Source organism: Parasteatoda tepidariorum, chromosome 11, assembly GCF_982258835.1.
Source record: "Parasteatoda tepidariorum strain Cologne lab strain chromosome 11, Ptep-v5.0, whole genome shotgun sequence".
NCBI lineage: Eukaryota > Metazoa > Arthropoda > Arachnida > Araneae > Theridiidae > Parasteatoda > Parasteatoda tepidariorum.
This window is the reverse complement of record NC_141765.1, coordinates 14,950,052-14,974,500: the sequence shown is the minus strand read 5'-3', so window position 1 is coordinate 14,974,500 and position 24,449 is coordinate 14,950,052. Positions and strand designations below refer to the sequence as shown.

At 28.4% G+C, this 24,449-nt stretch overlaps 1 protein-coding gene across 1 annotated transcript in view; it reads left to right on the top strand.

Moving 5' to 3' along the window:
* Positions 1–7,898, top strand: part of LOC107445078 (calpain-A) — a 57,761-nt gene extending 49,863 nt beyond the window's left edge. Inside the window, exons 10-13 of the mRNA XM_016059404.4 lie at positions 1,895–2,024; positions 2,922–3,040; positions 3,658–3,863; positions 7,767–7,898. Coding sequence (XP_015914890.2) covers positions 1,895–2,024; positions 2,922–3,040; positions 3,658–3,863; positions 7,767–7,776 — 465 coding nt within the window. The 3' untranslated portion in view covers positions 7,777–7,898. The remainder of the gene's footprint in view (positions 1–1,894; positions 2,025–2,921; positions 3,041–3,657; positions 3,864–7,766) is intronic.
* The last annotated feature ends 16,551 nt before the right edge of the window (positions 7,899–24,449 follow it).

Genomic DNA, 24,449 nt, shown 5'->3' with positions numbered 1-24,449 from the left:
TATTTTGAAATTATTTTTAACGCACATATAACTGTCCCTTAATTTTTAACAAGGATGCAAATACATAAATCAAGAATAATTATTATGGAACACTTAATAGATTATGCTTTCAATAAGTAGAATTTCAATTCAAAGCTTATATTTGCTGCATTTGCTTTCTGCATTTTCTATAATAACCTGTAATATTAACCATAAGTTTTAACATACAATACTCATAGACAATAATATATTCATACTATTTTTCACACTTATAAATACATAATTGAAGTTTTGAAAGTGATAAAATTTCACTTTATTAACATAATGTAGAGGGATTTATTAAAAAGTCTACTAATAAAAGTAGAAGTAAAATTATTTTAGGTCCCCAGAACAATATACTATTGTGCCACTTTGTATAACAAAGAAATACTAAAATATTTAATAAGCAATTTCTTTTAAAAATCCTTTAACTGTTAGTATGATATATCAAATACAGGAATTTTACACACCTTCAAAAAATTTTTGCTAGAAAAAAAACTAAACTAAGGCATTATGTGGGCAAATCATAAAAATGGGTCTTAACTGTCCCTTCCACATCATTGTAAAATATTTTTAATTAACTTCCTTTTTTTTTTCCTGCTTCAGTTGGGATATTATTTTTTGAAAATGATTTCTTAGGCATCTAGAAAAGATTTTTAAGAAAGGAAAATATTAATAAATAACAAAATTATTTAAGTAAAAAAAGAAGGCTTATGAAGTTTTTACTTTCAACAATAATATGAAATTAAAAACTTACATACATTAAGATATTTCTTCCCCCCTCCCAATAAAAGCAAAGTAATAATCTATTTCTCAACCTTAGAATGATACTTACATTTTTCTTTAGCCAGAAAAAAAAGTAAGATCAAGGTGTTATATACATTACACAGTAAATTAATATTTAATTGTCTCTTTTGCTACCAAATTTGTTTACCAAAATGCATTTTCTGAACTATACATATATTTACCTATCATTATGGAACTAAACTGTATATATTAACCTGTAATTGGTTATATACAATATTATTATAAAAAATATACTCCTATCAATTTTCATAACTATAGAGGAAATAGAGACAATTTAAAGGTTTGAAGTTATAAATTCAATATAAATCAGCTGAGACAAAGATTTAGTCTAGGCGTTTATGAAGAGTAGAAAATAAATTAATGAGAGATTTCTTGTACTTCAGTCCAAAAATGTATAAGGAGACATGAAATTCAACCCAAATTTTGTTTTCAGTCACACAAATGCAAAAATCTTCATTACATTTCTAAATATCGCCAAAGTTTTCTTTAAAGCGCTCAGAGAAATTGCCTGACCATCACAGAGAGAAATGTCTTTTAATTCTCACTTAAAAAAACTTGGCTTTCACTTAGCAGATTGAACAATTAATGAAGTGGTAGCACACAAAGTAAATTGATCAATATTGACGAATTTTACTCATTCATCTAACAATTAATAATAATAAAAATAATTAGAATATAATCTTATTTATAGATTTTGAACAAGTGTGAAGCTTAAAAAGGAATAATTTTGTTGCGATCATCATATAAGTATCATATTGTGAATATGATACTTAGCTTTTTGATTATAATAATATTTAAAAAATGATTTCTTATTTTTACTTTACTCATAAAGCTTTAAAAATAATGACCACAAAAATATAAGTTGAAACTCACACTTTATCACTAACTCACACCATTTTATTGTTTCAATATTTAAAAATTATTTTGCGAATAAAACAGCTTTTAAATTATCTTTATAAATGGTATGAAAGCATTGTATCATTGTGCAAAAACATTGTAAAACAATTTATTTAAAAATTATTTGATATGACTCATAAGATTTAAACTTTTTTTTTAAATACAAAATAAGGAAGGTTCACAGCAAGCTACTTTTACAAAAACTATCTATGGAAGATGGGAAGAAGGTAAAAGTTGTGGAGGTTCTCGAAATAATCTTGTTTCTTTTGCTACAAATCCACAGTTCCTGTTAACTCTTTCAAGTAAGAAGTTACATTTTTCCATCTTATGATATACAGGGTAATCACCATTTACTAAAATGTTTTGAATTATAGTGACTGCAACTAATAAAATTAGCCGTTTTTAAAATTATATCTGCAAGAATGAAATCATTACAATATAAAAAACCATCCTTTTATAAAATCATGTTAGCCATTTTTTAAAATCAAATTTTCGTAAAGTAGATGCTTAAAATAATCAATAACTCTGCTTTTTATTTCTATATATTCATGTTTTAAAAGCATATAAATATCAAATGATAATGTGGCAACTACGCATAAAAAGAAAAATAACAAGAGTAGATTACATTTCTTAGGGATATTGAAGGGTGAGAATTAAAAAATTATGACACTGGGAGTATAAAGGAACTACACTGAAAAGTATTTATGAATTAAGAAAAATTATAAAATGTCGATCATTATTCAAAGTTAATGATCATTACTCTTTCAATTACTCATAAGGTAAATCTATTTTTAATAGATGTCAGAAAGCACTTGATATTTTTACAGCAAAGAAAAAGAAGTATTGAAAGATACAAAAAATTTTATTAACTAGCAAATTAATTATATTGTAATATTGATTATATTGAATTAATATTGATTATTGCAAACTATGCTCCCTAGTATGACCCCATAACAGCAACCTTTCCATTATAACGACTGATGAATAAAGACTTATTTACTATCCCATAGATGCTAGGCACGTTATTTTAATGTTTAATTTATTTAATGGGAAGAATTTGTGGAAGAATTTTTCTTTGTGGACATGGAACACTTAACTATAGTGTTTTAATTTTGTTCCTATGATTATTTAAATTTTTTATCTTTAATCTCAAAGATCTTTGCAAACAATATATAGCATATTTTTTTCTTTTCCTTTAGCCCCGGAAAGTCGAAAAGATGATAAATGTAACATTGTTGTGGCTCTTATGCAATTAAGACGTCGTTGTGTTCGACATCCACAAAGAAAAATGTTACAAATAGCTTTTGTGATTTTCAAAGTAAGTAACTATTCCTAATAAATTTTTATTGATTTTTTTATTTCTACAAAATAATAAGTTTTTGATTATTAGATATTTTGCTTATTCATATGAAATAATATTACGGCAATAAGATGTTACAAATATATTTTTAAATATTTCTTAAAACAAGTAACCTCATCAGAAGTGAAACACTAATAAAGAGATTTATTATAGAATGAGTTTGCAGTGATAAATTTTTTGGTTATAAATTGTTCTCTCAATATTTATATCTGTAATTTGAATATTTGTTTTATTCTGATGATGATGGTATTTGTTTACAGTCCCAGAACAACTGTCTTTTTTGCATATGCTTTAGAATAGTGTTTCTCTAGAATTTCTTTTTTTGCAGAATTAATAAAAATTGAAAATTTTCAGTGACTTATGCAGTGAAAGGTATTTCACTTTTCTGTGGTCCATTTTTGCTACCAAACATTAGCTTAGCAACATTTCAAATATTTAACAGAGACAACAGAAATAAATTATTTTTTGGAGAATATTAATCGTGAATTTAATTATTTATTTATAGCATTTTTATTAAATTTTTCTAAAGAAATTTTTTATTATTTACTACTATTAAATTTTTTTCTTTTAATAAGGTAAAACAAGCTATAAGGCAGACCTTGCAAGATTTTTTAAGTATTGAAGAAGTTGGAAATTCTGGACCTTATGTTAACTACAGGGAAGTTTTTGGTCGATTTCAAATGAAATCCGGGAATTACGTTATTGTTCCAGCAGTTTTTGAAGCAAATGCTCCAGGATCTTTTTACATCAGAGTTTATGCTGACACTCACATTTTATTAAAGTATGCATTGATTACCATATTCAAACATTTAAAAGATAAAAGTATGGTGTATAATTGAATGTTCTAATGTCCCATCTAAACAAGTGCAGTGATTCTGATAAAAATTCGAACATATTTCTCCTTTTATTAAAAATTTTCTATTGTGTTAAATTATACTAAAGTCAAACTATCTTTAGACAAATAATCTCAGAAATGCATTTTATTATGAAAGTTGGGACAAATTTTAATCTAGTGTGTGTCTATATATATATATATATATATATATATATATATATATATATATATATATATATATATATATATATATGCTATATATGATTCTGTTTATATATATATATATATATATATATATAAACAGACTTTTTAATGGATTTTCTTAATGTGTAAAAATTGAAAAATTAGGTAATTAGATGGAGTCAAAAACTCCACCCACATTGAAAGTACGTGATATGAAAAGCGCCAGAGCATGCAAATTAAGTTGATTTCAAAACATAATTTTTATCCTAAAATGTGAAGAACAGAAAAACATACTTGATTAGATTTAATAGAAATGGTCAAATGCAAATTTTATTGAGTAAGATACCACAACTGGGATAGAGTTTTTGACATAAGTACCAAAAATTAGTCAAAAGTGACAAAAACTTAAGATGATTAAAAATCATAGTGCATATGAAATTTAAATAATTAATTTAAAACATGAAATTAATACGTAAGTATATAAAAATGTATGGTAATTTATAGCTACTAACATAATTGCCAAGAATTATGTTAAAGAAGACGTTATAGTTTAACAGAAAACTATTCCACTTCAAATTCATATTTTTTTTATTGTGCTATTTATTAAAAAGCTCTAATGTTCAAGGAATTTTTAAACGGATTCAATGAAATAAAAAACATAATGCAATTATCATTTTAGTTTTCATATTATTGAAATATTTTGTGAACATTAAAGAGCATAAAATCAAAATGATGGCATTAGATTAATTTACAAACAAAAATTTAAAAAAAAAAGTTTGATATTATAATTACATTTTATGCAAGGGACAGATAGTATAAATAATTATTAGAATGTTTCAAGCTCTTCTTCTATTATTTGAACATCTTTCTTTGAAGTAGCATTACAATTCTTTCGCAGATCTTTTATTAGCATATAGTGATCTATATTTAAAATCTATTTGTACTCGGAAAAAAAAATTACATGCTTTACTGAGCATGTTAGTCTACAAAATACTTGCTCCACTGAAACTTTTACATATCTAAACATATTTACAGAATGCATAATTAAAAAAAAAAACATAACAGTTTAATAATATATGCTTATTATTAAACTGAAGAGGAAAAAATTATATTAACAATAATGTACATGTTTTAATTTTAAGTGAATTGTTTTGCAATGTTCATTGATTGTTCTGTACAAATAAGCACTGATGTATGATTGCAGAGAATTATTAACAACATATTATTATCAAAATATGATCACAAGTATTGAGTATTATCGGAAAGTGCATGGTCAGCAACATATCTACTTCCTTTTGTGTAAAATAACTAATGTTCAATAGCGGCTGAGGAATCAAAGTTAGTAAATCATCAATACTTATTTGAATAAATCATTGCTTGCCTCAATGGACATACCACATTATTAGCATTTCTACATTGATGCATCCAGTATCTTGGTGATTTCTCACTAAATTTGGTATCATATATTTCTGAAGATAGACCGAGAATATTTGCAAATATTCAAAAACTAAAGAATGAGGCCTTAATCAGACCTATCATAGCATATGCCTCAGAAACTTGGACAACAACACAGAAAGATGAGAATTCCTTGGGAATCTTCGAACGTCGGATCCTAAGATCCATTTTTGGGGGAAAACAAGTTGATGGTACTTGGTACAGACGTTCAAACTCAGAACTCTATCGGGCCCTTAGAGAGTCCGATATTGTCAAGTATGTAAAAATTCAAAGAATTAAATGGGCTGGTCACATCATTCGAATGAACAGAGAGCGTTCGACAAACATAATCTTTTCAGCTCAGCCCATCGGATCAAGGCCCAGAGGTCGACCAAAGCTGAGATGGGCCGACTGCGTGGAAAGAGACTTTTCAGTCTTAAAAGTCTTAAACTGGAAGACAACTGCCAGGCAGAGGCAGGCCTGGAGGAAGTTGATTGAGAAGGCCAGGGCCCACCCGGGGCTGTCGTGCCATTGAGGAAGGAAAGAATGAGGCAGTTTATAATAGGATTCATTAATTTCACAAAATTCCATGCAAACATCGGCAATAAAAATAATTTTCTGTTAAACAAATATTAGCAATAGATTGCTAGGCATCTTGAAACGGCAGATCCGAAACATATAAATATGCACTGCTCAAAATAAAATACCAAAAAATAGCAATCAAAAAATAAATAGATAAAAGTATTTACCACAAGGAACTCTCTCTTAAAAAAAAGGAGTATCATGAGCTTACATTAATTTATGGTATATCTGATTAAGTATTTAAATGCCCAATTGGATTTCTACATGCCGTGAACATGTTGGGGAATATAATTTTTGAGCCCTGATAACAATAGATTTTTATAAAACATATTTTTAAAATACATTAAATTTCACAAGAAAGGTGGTAGTTAATTTTTACCCTCAAAACTACCTGCAATGCGCTATTAAAGATAGAAATCGTAATATTTATAAAAATAAAAAAAATAAATAATGAATAGAGCACAATTGAAAGTACAGAAGTGGATATACTATATTTTTGTTTCTATACACAATACCTCAGAGACTAAAACAAAAAAAAACATCATTTGGTGTTCAGACAATGAGCAAGGTTCTTATATATAGAACCAAAATTATAGTACACCCATTTCTGGATGAAAATGGATTTTCTCTATAAAATTTGAAAAAAAAATGGCAATCTAAACAAATTTCTATAAAATTTAATTTTAATAATGCAATTCATTGTGTAATAAGAGTTTAAATTAAGTAAAGACTAAAACTGAAAAAAATATAGATTCCTCAATTTAACATACACAAAATTTTATACACATTTTTTTATTTTAATCTAATTTGCAGATAAGTAGTCACGAATTATCTCTAGTAAGTATAAAAGAGAACTAAGATATCAAAAAATTAGTAATTAAAAGGTATCCTTAATTATAGCTTTGATACATTTTTCTTTCTGTATTTAAAAAATGGGTTTACAAATTAAATCCTGCGTTTCAAATTAATCCAGAAATTTTTTTTTAACAGCTGTCAAACCTTTCCACTTACAATTCTGCATTAAAAAGGTGTTTTAAAAAAGGTTTAATCTAAATTAAATTAGTTTTATATCGAACTTTGTTACATATTGCAACACTTTTTAGTTATTAAAACTCAAAGTAATACATTAAATAGTAAAAACAAAGCAAATGCACGAAACGAAAAAAATTATATTTAAATATGCCATTTCACTATATCGTTTAACTCATTATGGATATCACCAATTTAAGTTTATTCCTACTAATGCCAGAGATGAATCCCGGGTTACAGTCAATGATTAATACTAGACAAAGAAGTTATACTAATATATCTTAAAATTGTCATAAAGTTTAATTTTCTAAATTAATGTGATACGTATTATCTAAAAACTAAGACATAGTTTGAAAGTAAAACAACATATTTCAGAGAAAAAATAGAAATGTTTCATATATGAAACACCAAAATTTTATTTTTCTTCTGATTACACAATGAAAACATTTTAGGTAACATATGAAAAGTATATTTTGTTTTACGAAATAAATGATATTTCTCAAACATAAATAGGACTTTATACTGTTTGGGATTAAACTCTACTACTATTCAAAACTACCATTTCTTTGTGTTTTTTTAAAAATAAATTATTATTTACAACTTAAAAATATTTTTTTTCAGAGAGCTGTGATCGATCCTGAAATGGATGAATACCTCAAATATTTTGTAAGACAAATTTTAAAGAAAACAGCATGGTACTACAGATTTGTAAATTTGTTATATTTAATTAATAAACAAAATTGTTTAAAAACATTTTTGTTGTTCTTTATTTATTTCTTTAAAGAGGTAAAAACTTTTAAAACAAGTTTTATTTTTCATAATGTAGATACAAGGCCGGCCCGAGGCATAAGCCGTAGGGTGCCAAGTAAATGGGGCGCCAGAGTCAAGCAAGACAAGATTTTAAAAAAACAACTTTTTTATGGTTCTAAAAGTTGTTTGTCAAAAAATAAAAGTTAAAACGAACTTGTTTTCCTAAAATAAAATGTTGAAATATATTTATTACTCAGGTAACAAAATAATCTTTTAAACTGCGTAGCAATGCCTTCCTTGTCTTGGATCTTTTCACTGATGGTATTCTGCTCATGATAATTTACAATCTGCTGATGCAGAGATGACGGTCATTCATAGAGACTAAGGCCTGCAGAGTTTCCTTTAATGTTTCTTCAAGAAAACCCTTTGGAGATCAATAGGAGTGACTTGAGTATAGTAATTTTACCTCCCAAAATATTCTAAGAAAAATTTGTTCTGTGAAGGTAAGCATTTTTTCTGTAAAGAAAAATGGGACAAACATTGGACTATCAAACATTGGTCTATTAACAAAAAACTATTTATAAAAAAATTTCTAAGGAAAACAAATAAGCAAAAGGTGGATTCTGATATGTTAAAAAAATAAAAAATTACTGTGTTAGAGGAAGGGTATAACACACTCTTTGAATTTCCTGCTGCACAGTGTTTTGAAAGAAAGTATCCATCTAAAATTTCTATTACTTTTTCAAATTATAAAGGAATATCAGCAATTTTAGATACAAGTTACTTTTTGCTTCTTTCGAAAAGTAAATACATAATTTATTACTTACCCTCAGTTAAATTATAATTTTATAAATTTTCACTTTTTAAAATGTAATATTAATCTAAAAGTTTTATAATCACACTGTTTTCTTTTATTTTATCCGTATACAATTTGTTAATCATGCTTTTAGTTAAAAGAGATTCAAGAACAAAAAATTGTTTTCCTTTTAACTAATGTCAAATAATGATTACTATTCACTTTCTTAAACTAGTTATTTTCTTTTCTCCAATCTATTGCTTTTCTCTATTCTATTTATTTTTATTTTTGTGTAATTAAAAAATATTTCCAATTTAAATTAAAACCATTAGTTAATTGTTTGTTAATTTCATAATTTTATCCACAAGACTTGTTAAAGCAGACTTTAAAAAATATTATATATTGCCATTTCATTGATTTAATGTTGATTTTTCAGATTTCAAAATTTTACGTCTTCTCATTTGAAAATACCTGGCATAAATGATAAGTAGATAAAAATGTAAATATAATATAGATATCTAATATTTTGATTGCTCTTCTGAAATTTAGGATAGGATATTTTTTTTGCACTATCGAATTTAAATAAAAGTACATGTTTAAACAAATCAATATAGTGTGAAATCAGTTCTTCTTGAGAGTTATTACGCAGTTAAAATTGGTCATAATGTGGAAAAACCTCTTTTGTTCGCAAGCAAAATTGATTTTTCTTTGAATTAATATTTATACAAGTATGGATAGTTTTTTTTTTCATGGTCTTAATTTAGTTAATTTTAAATATCGATATAACACATTATAAATGTCAATAATATACATTATAAATCTTGGGGAAGAACATTAATAGCTGTAATGTAATATTTTTGTAGACAGATCTCTAGAGGGCATTGCACAGATACACAACATTAGCATAACAATTTCTTTCTCGAAATTCTATTAATAGTTTTAATATTCATTTCAAAATGTAATTTGGAGTATCTAACACAAATATAAAATATAACGAAGCATAATATTTTGTTTCAGGAAAGTTCTGAGGAAAAAATTTTAGCTTTATGTTTCATACAACTATGTTTTCAATTCCTTTTCCATAAATTTCTTTATTCTTTAAAAAGCTTTTTTCTTAGAATATATGTTAAGCTGTTAAGCTTATGTTATAAAGAAAAATCATGTTAAGTCACCAACACTAACTAAAGAAAAATAATTTTCAAGTGGGCATCAAAACACTCTGAATTATGAACGACCCATATAACAAGAATTATGTTATAGATCTTACAAAACAAATATAGGAGCATCAAAAAATCAAAAGTATTCTCAAAAATACGGATACATATTAGAAGTAGAATATACATTATTTTTTCCTGCAAGAATAATTTTATAATAACAATGACTTTGTTTTTCAAAACAAGAATTGAAATCGAAGTTTTTTTTAAAAAAAAATTCCTGATTATTTATATAACATATTATATGACACTTAACTAATATTATACTATGAGGAATACATTATTTGTTATTTAATATAATAAACACTACTTTTTCCTGAAACAATTTTAAAATATCAATGACTTTGTTATTCAATACAAGAATTGAAATCAAAGTTTTAAAAAAAAATCCTATTTATTTACATAACATATTATATGACACTCATCTAATATTTTACTATGAAGAATACATTATTTGTAGATATTTAACATAATAAACATTACTTCTCCCTACAACAATAATTTTAAAATATCAATGTCCTCGTTATTCAAAACAAGAATTGAAATCAAAGTTTACAAAATCCTATTTATTTACATAACATATATGACACTCAACAAATATTTTACAATGAAGAATACTTTATTTGTACAATTTATTTATATATTACATTCATTTATACAATTAAATTGTTATTTGTTAAACATACTGAAACACAGAAATTGATCTTCAAATATTTTTCTGAATTTAGTGAATATACGCAAAGCAGGGGATGAATATTTCATAGTACTAATAAGTAGAAAAATTTTATAACTATTTTTAACATATAAGTTAACCAAAGATAATGTAAGCAAAAGAAATTCTATTGTTTACAAAAGGCTTTTCTCAAAATGTATACAAAACAAAAATTAAAGTTAAAATCTTTTATGTTAGTTTAAGGTTTAATACTATGTTATTGCAAAATTAAAAAAATTGTGAACTAAAGAGGTCTTATATTTACAAAACTTATATATAAAATAAAATTCATATTATTAAGATATAAGTTTCTAGACAGCAGAACGTTTAATATTTTATAAAATAAAATTTAGCTTCTCTAATTCTTCATTTGGAAGGAAGATATTCATTCCAGAATGGTTATTTTTATAAATATATATTAATATAACTTTATCTGAAAAGATAAGGTATAGAAATCCAAATAATTAGAATCTAATAGAGGTATAGAATTTGAACCTTAAGAGATTTTATAATGATTGGAAATTTTAATCCCGAAAGGTTTTCAATTTAATCAGTAAAGCAAATAATATAAGTAACAGCGTAAGTATTTCCCAAAACATGGTCACACATTTTTTGAAAAACAATATAAATTTCTGAGTTTTTTTTTTTTTTTCAAATGCAGAATTTATAGACAAATTTTAAAATTTCCAAGATTTAAAAAAAAAACTAAAATAAGGAATAACATTGTGGCTTATTTTCTTGCAGAACTGTTGTAAAATATAAAGTGTACATTTTGAATTTAAATGTTTATCATCCAGAATTTAATGTTAAGCATGCAAAATGAAAGAATTGGTGCTACCTTATGCAGAGAGTTTAAATCAAGAGAAAGTACAACTCTTGATCAATAATAATGAAAAAAACCTAAAGAAATCTCTAGGCTCAAAATACCCCTTCAATCATCATAGCCGAACAGATCCCTGAACAAGTTCCTACCATAGACGAACCATCTCCCACTCAAGAGACCGAACAGATTAAGGAACAATGTGAAGTGACTCAGGCACCGTTCGATGAACCACAACCTGCACCCATGAGTGAATCGACTAATAGGAGGAAAAAGAAGAGGAAAAAGACAAACAACGTGGAAAAAGACTTCAAAGACCCAGAAACTCCCATGACACATAACAGCAATTCTCCTTCAGACACCTCCACCCAGCCGGGAACCAACATCTCCCCCGCCACCCAGCCGGAGATAAACATCACAGCCCCAAAGGAAACTACGAGAGAGAAAATAGATGAACAGATGGAAACAACTACTGACGAGAAAGCTCAACCAAAGTACATGAAAGTTCTCTTTCGAGGCCTCCCTAAGGACTTTGATCCATCGGAAATTTCTCTAGAATTAGGGAAGTTAAGCTTAGAAGTCACAAAAGTGATCCAGTTTCAGAAAAGGGTGGGTGGAGCCATCAGGCTCCTCCCACTTTTCCTAGTTATCTTGCCTACGCTAGCCAATCACAAGAAAGTCTACTACACGGAAGAAATCAAGGGTCACCCGGTTAGTGTAGAGCGCTTCTATGGCGGCCGGCTGCCGCTACAATGTTTCCGATGCCAGGGATTTGGACATTCTCAGCGAACGTGTACAGAAAAACCACGATGCATGAAATGTGCCGGAGGGCATCTTTCGTTTCAGTGCACGAAAAGCCGAGACTCCCCAGCCACCTGCTGCAACTGCGGAAAGAGCCACACCTCCAACTTTACTGGGTGCGAGGCCCGCCCCAGTAATAAGAATTTCCAGACCAGAGCCAAGACTCCTACAGCCACTGCACATCGACTCGTGTCACTTGTGAAAGAATTACAAGATCTCATGAAAAACCAGGAAGTGCTGACCCTGCTACAAACTCTACTAAAGGGGGTCCCCCCTTCCAACTGATGTTCCATCTTACTCCAAGCAACGTCCCAACCCAGCAATGATGTGAACCTGAACTCAAATATTACCCTTCGTGGTGTTATCTAGGACTTTCTAGTTTATGACATCAAAATTTAGATGAATCAGTTAGCGGCGCTTCGCGCCGAATGCTGAGATTTTCCATATTTCCAACGTTCCAACGTAATACTCTCCTTTAACTGTGGAGAAGATTCCTTCCTCCATTCTTACGCCGAAAGCGTCAGCTGCTGTCACAGCCCATGGGAAAAGGTTAAGCAAAATCAGAAATGTGAACAACATCTGTTAGAACATTCACTAGAAACAAATCGTAAAAATAGAGCTTTTTAAATTTTGATTGGCCTAATTTAATTTGGTTTCAATTTCGAATGTTGGTGATTATAATAGAGTAGTTTACATTTTATTAATGCATCAATTCCCTCCAATTTGGATCACCAGGATTATCTTCAAATTCAACAACTTCAAACTTCTCGACAACAAATATTCTATTTCTTCCGTTTTTGGTGTAGGGGTCATTATTTCCATTGAGCACTAACCTTCATCCATTGCAGGCCCAAAAATGAAACAAACTGAACTTAGACTTGGCTATTTTCTCTAGGTGGATGGCTTTGCCCCTTGCTTACTCCTTCGCATTCCCCATTGGTGGCCTCTTATTCATCTTATTTCCCCCTTAAAATTCCATACTGTCCCCGAAATTAATAAATTTGCTTACAAAATAATGAAATATAATAACTTAATGTAAAAACATTTTGCTAAAATATTAAATGCAACAAATTGAACAATTACTTGGATTCGAAAAATAATCAATTAAACTTGAAAAAGAAATATTAAAACTTAGGAATTTTGATTTCGTAATTTTAAGAGTTATGGTTCTTGTACAGGGAAGCGAAATGTAACGCTAAGTTGAATGAGCCTCACGATTATTTAACTTTGAAGGAAGGTATTATTCAAAAGAGTTTAAAGTTTCAATTTCTTTTGAAAGAATTTTGTTACTGATTTTTCCTTGTGATTCAATATTATCAACAGAATTTTAACCAGTCCGAAGCATATTTAGTTTTAGTGCGTTAATAACATATTGTTTAAAATGTAAACATATTATTAAAATTTTTTACACGTTTGTTTGCGTGTAAATTTTTGCATTAAAATTTTTTTAGTTAATGCAGACAATATTTTAAGTTATGAAATTAAATACAAAAACGTACTTTCTCTAAGTAAACATACCTTCTTTTTTTTCTTCAAAGAATTCAGATTTCTGACTCTCAAAATATAGAGGGTACCTACAATCTGGGAAATAAGGTTCCTATAGTTTAGAATAAAACTCTATTCAGAAAAAGTCTATTCTTTCTTTTTATTTACAAAATCCTTGATTACAATGCATTTCTGATAACAAAACCTTTGATAAAAAATTCTTTACTTTTGGCTCATAGTTGCGTTCTGTCATTTCAGTTTCTTTGATTTTTATAAGAAAAAAAAGATGTCTAAAAAAAGGAGATGTCTTAAAAGGAGAGATAGTATTTAAAATATAAAAAACTGTTGCAAAGAGAAGGAATGTTGATCTTTACTTTTTCTTGCTTGTGTTAGCAACTTTCACTCATTGTTTTTTTTTTCATCATTAAAAAAATAATCCATAAGTATTGAAAAAAATAACCTATGAATAGGGATCATCACCCAATCATACACTGGAAGGTTTCTGCAGCGAATGTTTTCCTAAATCGTTGCTAACGTTATACGATGAAATGCAATTGCTAATTTTTCTGGTCTTAATTTAATTCGAAATAAATTTTGCTTGTTCACACTTAACTCAGTTTTAGGTAACTAAACTAATAAGGTAAAGTTTAAAACAATTTTTATATGTTTTTATTAATAATAAAAAAATAAAGGAAACAATTTAAATTATGATTAAGTTAAGATTTATTAGGATTCTTGGTGATTACTTAAAAGACTAGCAAAAGCATTTAGAATCATTAAAAAAAGAAAGAAATACTTACCAGCTCCTCCTAATTGGCTATAATTGTGCGAAGCCACAACTTCATCAATTTCACAAAGTTAAGAAAAATAGTCTGAAACAGTTTCACTAGATATTGATGGTAAATTCCATGAGCATCGCCATTAATTCAACTCCAGTAAGAGGTCTGTAATTTTTATCCTTGAAACAAACATGAAAATAATTGCCAAGATGTCATTAAAAAATACCTTACACCCTTCAAAGAAAGTTCTATGTGTGAGTGTAATAGTCGTGTTACAGCCAGTGGTGTAATTATTTTGAAGGTATAATGGAATTTCAATTTCTCCATGCATGTAGTTTTCAAAAAACGAATATTTCGGCGTGGGACTTAGCAAATTTGGTAAAAGCCTAACTTCTTGTGCAAATTTTATAACTTTGTCTCCGGTTTCGATTGTAGTGGCAGATTAAATATGCTTATATTTTTATGTAATGCATGAATCATGTGGTTCTTAAAGAAGCATTTGATGAAAGAATATGAATACGAGTACATCAAGTTAAATGACAAATTGCCCATCTAAATGTGCATGCATTAAGTCATGTGCTATGAAAAAAAAGCTAAAAAATTGCTGCCTAATTTTTATTTCTTTATTTATAATTAATTTTTAAACTAGGGGTAATCTAACTAAAACTTTTACTTTCAAAGATACTAAAACAACAAATAGTGCCAAATAACTTTCAAAATTTATATTTAAACTTGTTCTTACACAAAATCAGAAATAAAAAAATAAAAATAAATAAATAAAAAGGGAGAGGGGTCGTGAAGAAAGACTTGAAAAATTTTTGATAAAGATTGTTGAATATTTTCCTATCCAAAAAAGCTTAGTGATGTTGATTGCAATATTTAATATTCATTTGTTTTAGTAAGTCCTTATTACCCATTCTTGTAATTATGCAGAATGTTCCATACAGACCACCCTAGATATGTACTTTTTAAGTGTAATTAAGTTTACTAAGATACTGATAAGCAATCATTAAATACTTAATTATTAGATAAATTTATTTAAATTATAATTAATTTATCAACGGAGAAATCCTCAATCAAAATATTAATTTATTTTAGCTGTGGAATAAATTAATATTTAACATGTTTCTAACATCATTCGAAATATATTAGAGTCTTTGCGTACAACAGTTAACTAATCGTAATTGTGCTTGACATATAGTTTTTTAATTGCTGTGAAGAGAAAAATTTAATTATATTATATGCATATATATGTATCGTGAACCAAAAAAAGGTCCATCCGGAATAAATTTTGATCTAGTGATTGGATCTTCATATTCTACTTCTCAGTCTTAATGGTTCGAGGGGGTGATCTCAAATATGCTAATCAATAAGCGTAAAATCAGAGGATATTTTAAGTTATGAAGTCAGACACAAAAATGTACTTTATCTGAATAAACATACCTTTCTTTTCAACGGATTCAGATTTCTGACCCCTAAAATATGTATATAAGTAGCCTCAATCTGGGAAATATAGTCCCAAAAGTTTAGTCAGGAGAGTGCTCTAAAGTTTGGACCCCTTAATAATAATTTTACTTTTAGCGCATTTTGCTATATCTCAAGAATGTTACAAGCGAATTGAAAATTTTTTGGACCCGATTCTAAAATTCGTTAATTCAAAGATGCTAAACCCTTGCTAAAAATAACTTTTTGAAAATATTTATTATTTTATTTAATAATGGTCAAAAAAATTTGGAATTGTAAGGTATACAAATTTTTACATCATTTTAAAGTATATAATTTTACATGGCAAAATACAAAATTTGCGCAAAATCAGTTCAATAGTTCCTGAGAAATCGAAACTTAAATATATGACATATATGTTATATCTTTACAAAAGGAAATATATAAATATATATCTTTACAAAAGGCACACTCTTGTGGAACACGTTTCAGGATTTCTAAAAATAGTAGAACGTCTAATATTAAATTTATACTAAAACATAAAATTTTCAATAAATAATATTTTTTTGTTCTTTTCATTACATGAAAATCATGCAAATTATGACCATGAAACAGAAGCGTTGATGGCATTTTAGAAACTAATGAAATAGAAAATATTTAATAGAAAGGATAAAATATATGCCAGGATACAGATAAAAAAAGTATGTCATAAGGTTCCAGTACTTAGACGCAGTTTGTTATGAAAATTAAGCCTCGTAAAATGTAAGTCAAATAAAATGCATCAAATATATTATTTAAAATGAAAAATCTTTTGTAATCCAAGGACGATAAACTTACTTAGCTAGGTTCAAAAGAATAATTATTATAAGAACAAATAAAGTTCCTTTATTACGCTTTTTAAAAGTGTTATTTAAAATTTCACTAGAGAAGAAAAAAATCTGCCCAACAAAGTTACATAATTTAAATATAGGGGAGAGGGGGGCATCTTTCAACATTTCTCACTAAAGAATTATTTGGGAAGTTTTATTGCTTTAGAAATCTAAGTTCTAATTACAATTTACTAAATTTATATATGAGTTATATAATTAGCCAATCCATTATATTTCCTCCCTTTTATATATTTTAAATAGATCTCTCTTAGAAGAACTTTTTTGCTCCCAAATTTAATAGTTTACCACTGAAGACCTGTTTATTAGTAAGAAATTATAATGATTGTGAATTTAGTTCCATCTTAAAGTGTTGTCTGAGTCATTTCAACAAACCCTGTCTTTTTTTCACGAAAATTATTTCTATTTAGTTTTATTTTCAATTTAATATTTTTGTCGAATCCAATTTTAAAATTACTTAAAAATTGAAATTAAATTTAAATTAATCAGTTATTTATTTATTTTTTGGTTTTGAGAAATTGAAAAATTTAATTGAACATCATAAAGCTATTTATAATTTATGTTTAATTTTATTTCTGAGTGATTTAATAATTTAATTGAATATTATTTTTAAGTAATTTAAATATAGCAGTGGCATAAATAACACCCCGCAGTGCAGGAGAGCGCAAAATCCGAAAATAATACACTATGATATGGGTGCACAATTTGGGGCTCACCAGCTTTTCTTGCGCAATGGTAGACAGCACCTGAATATAATAAAAAAGTTATTAGAATTTTGCTTGGAAAATAAAGATATTTTAAATCTTGAACTGTGCATTTTTTAATGTGCCAAATCTTAATTAATGTAGTTTTTAGATCGCTTTATTCGGTGGTTATCGCAACAAATTTCCAAAGTTTTAAAAATCCCAAGATTTTTTTCCACTAATAGGTGAATTTCAAATTCTAATAATCACTTTTAAATCTCTTTATTTGTGTCCAGTTCCATCTAAGTGACTTTTCGATAGTATTTTAGGAGGTTATTACTGGATTTCCATGCATTTTGTAAAATCCTGATCTTTTTAATGCATACATTATAAACACTCTCGAGTTTTTCAATAATCACTTTTGACGTGATTTATTTGTATCAATACTATCGAACTAATTTCTAAGTACAATCTTTCTCGAGGTATTGTTTCTGCATCGTTAACCTAAGCACATATATCTAAGTGTAACTTGTACTAAATTTTGACTTATATTTGTTTTTTTAAAGCATTGTACTGTTTCTCTAAGTATTTTTCCTATTGTTTTTTTCAGCATGTATTGCTACGCATTTCCACATGATCCAAATATTTTTGATTTGTATTAATACGACACTCGAATCGTGACTCCCCCCCCCCCCAAATAATAACCCTTAATACAATGTCAACCTTCAATACAATGTTAAATTTTGTACTGTTCTAAATTCAGCCTTTCTATCGCAATTAATTAAAATTTTAAAATTAAAATAAAATTAATGATTATAAATAGCCAAATGTATCTTCATAGTGTTTTCCTTTCGTATTAAGATATAAACAATTTAAGTTTAAGATAAGGCGCATTTATACATTTTGCAGGGGGGCGCACCCAAGACAATGAAATATAGAATTAAAATATTATTCTCAAGTATTTTAAAAATTCAATTTAATATAATTTGTAAAAGTAATATTGATATTTTTTGCTGGTTAATTAAAACGTACAGACTCAAAATTGCATTTAAAAGGAAAATATTACTGAGCTAAAATAAATACTGAAAAAAATTATTACCTACTAAATTAAACTTGTCATGTCGAGTCACGTGATGTATGACGGAAGAACAATTACATCAGGATCGAACGTAGAATCATGAGACACATGACTCTTGTTCAGCTTCTTTAGTGAAAATCTGCCCCACACCTGTTGACAATTTAATCTTTGGATGAGCTTCTGGGTTCTCCTAGGAAAAATTGCACCTTCGCGAATTAAGTTGGCCTCGCAGATCACAGTACAGAAATAACCCTGTCTCCTGGATCGAATCATGCCTTGACGAAATCAGTTGGCACTATAGGAAAATATCCCCACATTCTGAAATCAAACAATACACTTAACATTCTTGAATCAAATAAAAAAATTATATTCTGACTATCTGGTGCATAGAGAAAAAGTGACACCAATGAGATTTGATTACTTTTTCTGCTTTTAGACACTCTGTCAAGAATTTTAGTTATAATATTTGGTTTAGGGTGACCTGGGGTAATTCCTGATCAAAAAATGCAAACATCTATTTTGTGAAAAAAACTATTCAAGATAGAATTTTAATATTTACTGGAAATTTGAAGCTATATGAGATGAGTCCTATGCTACCTTCTTTTGTTTGAAAATCTAATTAGAATTTAAAAGATTTTAAATTTGTAGTGATCAGGAATTACCCCTTCTCTTGATCATTTCAGGGGTAATTCCTGATCATTTCTGGGGTAATTACTGATCACCAGTTTTTATAGTAAATGGGTTGTTTAAAAATAATTATACAATGGTAATTAACAAATAAGACATTAGGATCAAACAAATAAACCAAAAAGATATTTTTAAGCAGCTATTAAAACGTTTTATTTAAAAAGCCGGAATAAAGATTAACACTTCAGCTCTGGCAGCAGCTCTCACACCAGGGTTTCCGCTACGGTAGCTTTTTTTGCAAAATGCGAAAAGACCCCTCAAAAATGCTAAAATTCAACAAAGCATTTTCGCATTTTTGCTAAAGGATTTTACTAAATTCCATTAAAAAAAAGCTTCCGCGAAAAACCATGACGCTAACATCCATGAAAAAAACTTGATCAAACAAGAAGGAGAAAAAATCTAAATATCTTGAATGAAAATATTACTGATAGATTGGGAGATTTGGATAAAATCGAAATGTTCAATATATTTATACCTAGCAGGATGCCCCATAGTTCGGAAGAATTACAGCATTATGGTGTAAAGGAAATCCGTTACATTTTCAATTTGTTTTCGGAATCTCCCAGAAAAGATTTTCAGTTTACAGAAACTGAGTTACTTTGTGAATGGGGATTATTTAAACACATCTTAATGCAACGATGTAAAAACATGTCATTTAATGAATTACTTTTATTTTTATATACCAATGATGTGTCTGAACAGTACCCATTAATAACTTCTGTTATAGAGTATTGTGCAACAATACCAATGCACACTGTTGACTGTGAAAGGGGCTTTAGCTGCCTTAATTTGATTAAAACTAATATTCGAAACAGGTTGTTAATCAACCATGTAAACAATTTGTTAATGATTAATATTGAGGGCCCTGAAAGTGCATTTAACTTTCAAGAAGCATTTGTAAAATGGGCAAACATGAAAGAAAGGAAGATTGTTAATTATAAACCAAAATGTTTTGATAAATAATAAATGTGTTTTTTTTTGTTGTAGGTATTCTTTTTGATATTCTTGTACATTAAGCTATTCTTTGTCAGATAACTTACAGTACTTGTTTGATATAAAGTAATTTTATAAGTCTAATAGCATTTTGCTAAAACTTTTTTTCAGATTTTAGCTTTTTTGCTAATGAATTTTTAGACTCAGCTTAAACCCTGTCTCACACTGAAATTTTCATTTTCAATCATTAAAAAAAATTTGCTATTTTCACTTTCTAGAAGCTTAGTATCCTTTTTAGGCTTATAATTTCTCACCATATTTATATTAGGTTTATTTATCAACTTAAAAATTATTCTAACAATGTACACACATAAAATTAAGACAGAAGAAAGGTAAGACAAGCTAGAAATGGTGCATATCAGAACACATTTGTCTTGTATACAGTTAAAAACAAATTTTGTGATTATAGTTAAAATATATTTTATAGTTGTTCCACTTAATAAATATGAACTGTTATATAAGAAAAGACAATTAACTATTTATTAGCTATTTTTTATACTATAAGAAGAAATGAAAATTACCCCAGTGATCAATAATTACCCCATCTGTAGGGGGCAACATTTGATATAGTTTCCTATAATCAATTATAATGTTTACAGTAGATGTGAAACAATTAAACAAAAGCTTACACTATTTTTATATCAAAGAAAAAGAAAGTAACTCAAAATATTTATTATTAAGAGAAGGAGGGGGATCTTTGCAGAAATGTGCACATTTTGAAACCCATCTTTGAAATGGAAAATGCAGAAAACATTTTAAAAGATACTTATTTTGTTAGATTAAACAAAAAACTATTATTAAGTAAATGTAGTTATACTTTAGTGAAGTGTACAAGCTTTCTTGTTCATGTCTCAAATTTAAAAAAATTAATTTTTTAAAAAATTAAACTTAGGTGATTATTATTTATCCCAGAAACAGAGTGATCGTGAATTACCCCGGGTCACCCTATATAATATAAAATCTAATATTTGGTTTACATTTTATAAAGTATAATATTAAGTATTATTTATACATTTTGTCAGAGTTTTGACCATTAAACACGAAAACAAATATTAAAAAAAAATAATGTTTCCCAGATGTGCTGTAAAAAAACAAAACAAAAAACATTATTTTTACCAACCATGATCAAAAGCCTCGATGTTATGCCTAGGGCCACTAAAACCTTAAGCCTGAGGGTAAAATTTTTTTACAATTTTTATCACAAAACACATTTATAATAATATATAAATTATTTATGCTAGGCCTTTAATAGTGTGATTGCTCTTCAATAATTTTCAATTTTTAAATGCTTATAAATTTAATTCATTTAAGTATTATCTGAAAAATTTAGGATAATCACCTTCATCCTTTATAAGTTATAGCTACACAGTAAAGAGTTTTTTTGCTCATTCGTATATCATATCCTTTATCAAAGATTGGGGAAGGAAAGCTTCGGTTAAAAAAAGTTTAGAAAGATTGCGGTGGTGCCAAGTGCAGAAGTGTTATTGACATTTAAAATTTTTTAAGACGTAATGTACTTGCTTCGTTTAAATTTGTAACTAAATGCATTGAATTAGGGAAAAGAATACAAAATGGATATAATTTAAATAATTCTAATTATGTTAGTAAATTTCATTCGAAAAATCCCTTTTTTATTGATGATTTTAATCAAGTCTATTTAGCATTAAAGTAAAAAATATAGGCCAAAAATTTTTTAAAGCTTCTCAATTCACCACTTCAAATATAACAGAAAATTTACCTACATTCAATAAATAGGGGGATATTTCCGTATCGTGATCTGTCGCTCCAAATAGTGCCTCGAATCTCACATTAATGTATGCTTGAGTCATATTGTATTTACATGTATGCTTGAATTATATTCAGGGGTAGCAGCAAAGTTTTTTAAAATTTTAGGGTAATTTTAGGATATTTTTTCAAAAAATTTTTGGGGTAATATATAATTTCGCTAGGATAAAAACAGATCACACGGTAGTTTAACAGAAGATTATTACAATTCATCCACACATATCATAAATAATTGCAAGCCATAAAATAAAGCTCTGAAATTTATTAAGTCAAGAATGAAATCTCTAAAGTGTAAAAATGAAATTTCAACTTTACATATTACCTATCAGAAATTAAGTGCATAATTCAGGAACAGGCAAAAGTGAGAATAAATCAAGAGAAAAAATAAATTAACACCAACTTGGATTTTTATTTAATTTTTACCTTCTTAATCAAAACTTTATTATTACCCTTTACCTTACTTTATTAAGAAAAACTATTGAGTAATATTATTAGATTTCAAATCAGCAATTTATATTAGAAGTTAGAGAAAAACCAATTAATCATGATCATTTTTCTAATATATTCTTGATATGATTTGTGAGATTCTTTTACTGCCCTCAATAGTTTTGTGGTGATCTTCAACACTCCTCCATAATTTCGAATGGTATCTTTGATTATTCTAAGAGACATAATAGTACATTCTCATGGTGACTCACATTAAGCATTGCTTTATTTATCGAAAAAACTCTCTCAGGATCAGAATTCCCATGTGGCAAAATTAAAACAGTTTTAATTAATGTAGTTAAATTCTTATATTTTAGATTATTGCTTTTTTATTTATATTTAGCCTATAACTCTAATTTTTTAGGAACACCAACAAAATTTTATCAGATTTTTAGGGTTTGCACATAGTTTTAGGAATTTTATGAATTTTAGGGGGAATGCGACCCCTGTATATTTTATTTTCATGAAATATTTCTTATATATTTTTCATTAAGTAATCAGTAAATATTTTATTGAGTCAATGAAAAATCAGAGAACAGAAGAAGAAAGCTATCTTAACATTATAATTAGTAAATATATTTTATCCTATATATTAATTACTGCCTTTTCTCTATATTTAATTGAATGATCATTTAATACTAAGGATTGTATAAATATATTTGCTTTTAAAAACTATACTCAATTTATTTGGATTTCTACTCGTAATTGTTCCAATTTAATGTCTTAATCACCAGTTATTACACATCTTAAAATCAAATAAAGATTATACACTGGTTATCATAAATTAAGGAAAATTCACAAAAATCGCGATAACTCAAGAAATTACACATGGAATTTTATGAAACTTACCCACAATATACAACACATAGTAAGGTATTAAACAACATAAAAAGAAATTATCAGACATTAATAGTAGTATAGAAATTAGCACATGTATAAAATAAACAAATTGGAAGTATCGGTTTGCAATAGAAAAAGTACCTTTAATATGGAATATGATTGCCTCTAGAAGCAATACAGCACAAACAGCGATGTGTGATGCTTTCAATTATGCGGTCTATCAGTTCAATAGGAAGTGAGAGCCATTGCTCTTGTAAAGCAGTTGCAAGCGTGGCAAGGGTCTGAGGGGGCGGATTGATGGCAGATACACGCCTCCCTAGAGCATCCCAAACGTGCTCGATAGGATTCAAGTCCGGGGATCGAGCTGGCCACTCCATGCGAGTAATTGTTTCCTGTTGAAGATAATCATCAACAATGCGAGCTCTGTGTGGTCTTGCATTATCGTCCTGTAACAGGAAGCAATCACCAATTGCCCCGGCATATGGGCGCACATAAGCATCAAGGATGTTGTCTCGATAAACCTGAGCATTCACGGTTCCCCTTGGAAAGACATGGAGGTATGTGCGCCCTCCTAAGGATATGCCTCCCCAAACACAGACACTGCCTCTTCCGTATGCATCTCTTTCACGGATGTTTGATGGATGATAACGGGTCCCAGGTTCTCTCCATATCAAATAACGTCTACTGTCACTTTCTAGACTAAACCTGGACTCATCCGTAAAGAGAACAGGCCTCCATTGATCTGACGTCCAGTGGACATGTTGTCGGGCCCACTGCAAACGGTCTCTCCTATGGCGTGATGTGAGCGGCACGCAAATGGCTGGTCGTCTCGCATACAGACCACCTTCGTGGAGCCTTCTGCGCACAGTTGACGTTGACACCAACCTTCCGGTGGCTGCAGCAAGAGAGGATCTAAGATGTGTCGGAGTAGCGGTTCTATTCCTGCGTGCACTTAATGTCAAATATCGGTCATCGGCACTGGTCGTAACAGTTGGCCGTCCTTGACTGAACCTCCTAGATGCCGAATCTGTGGTTTGAAATTGCCTCCAAAGTCTATGAACCACA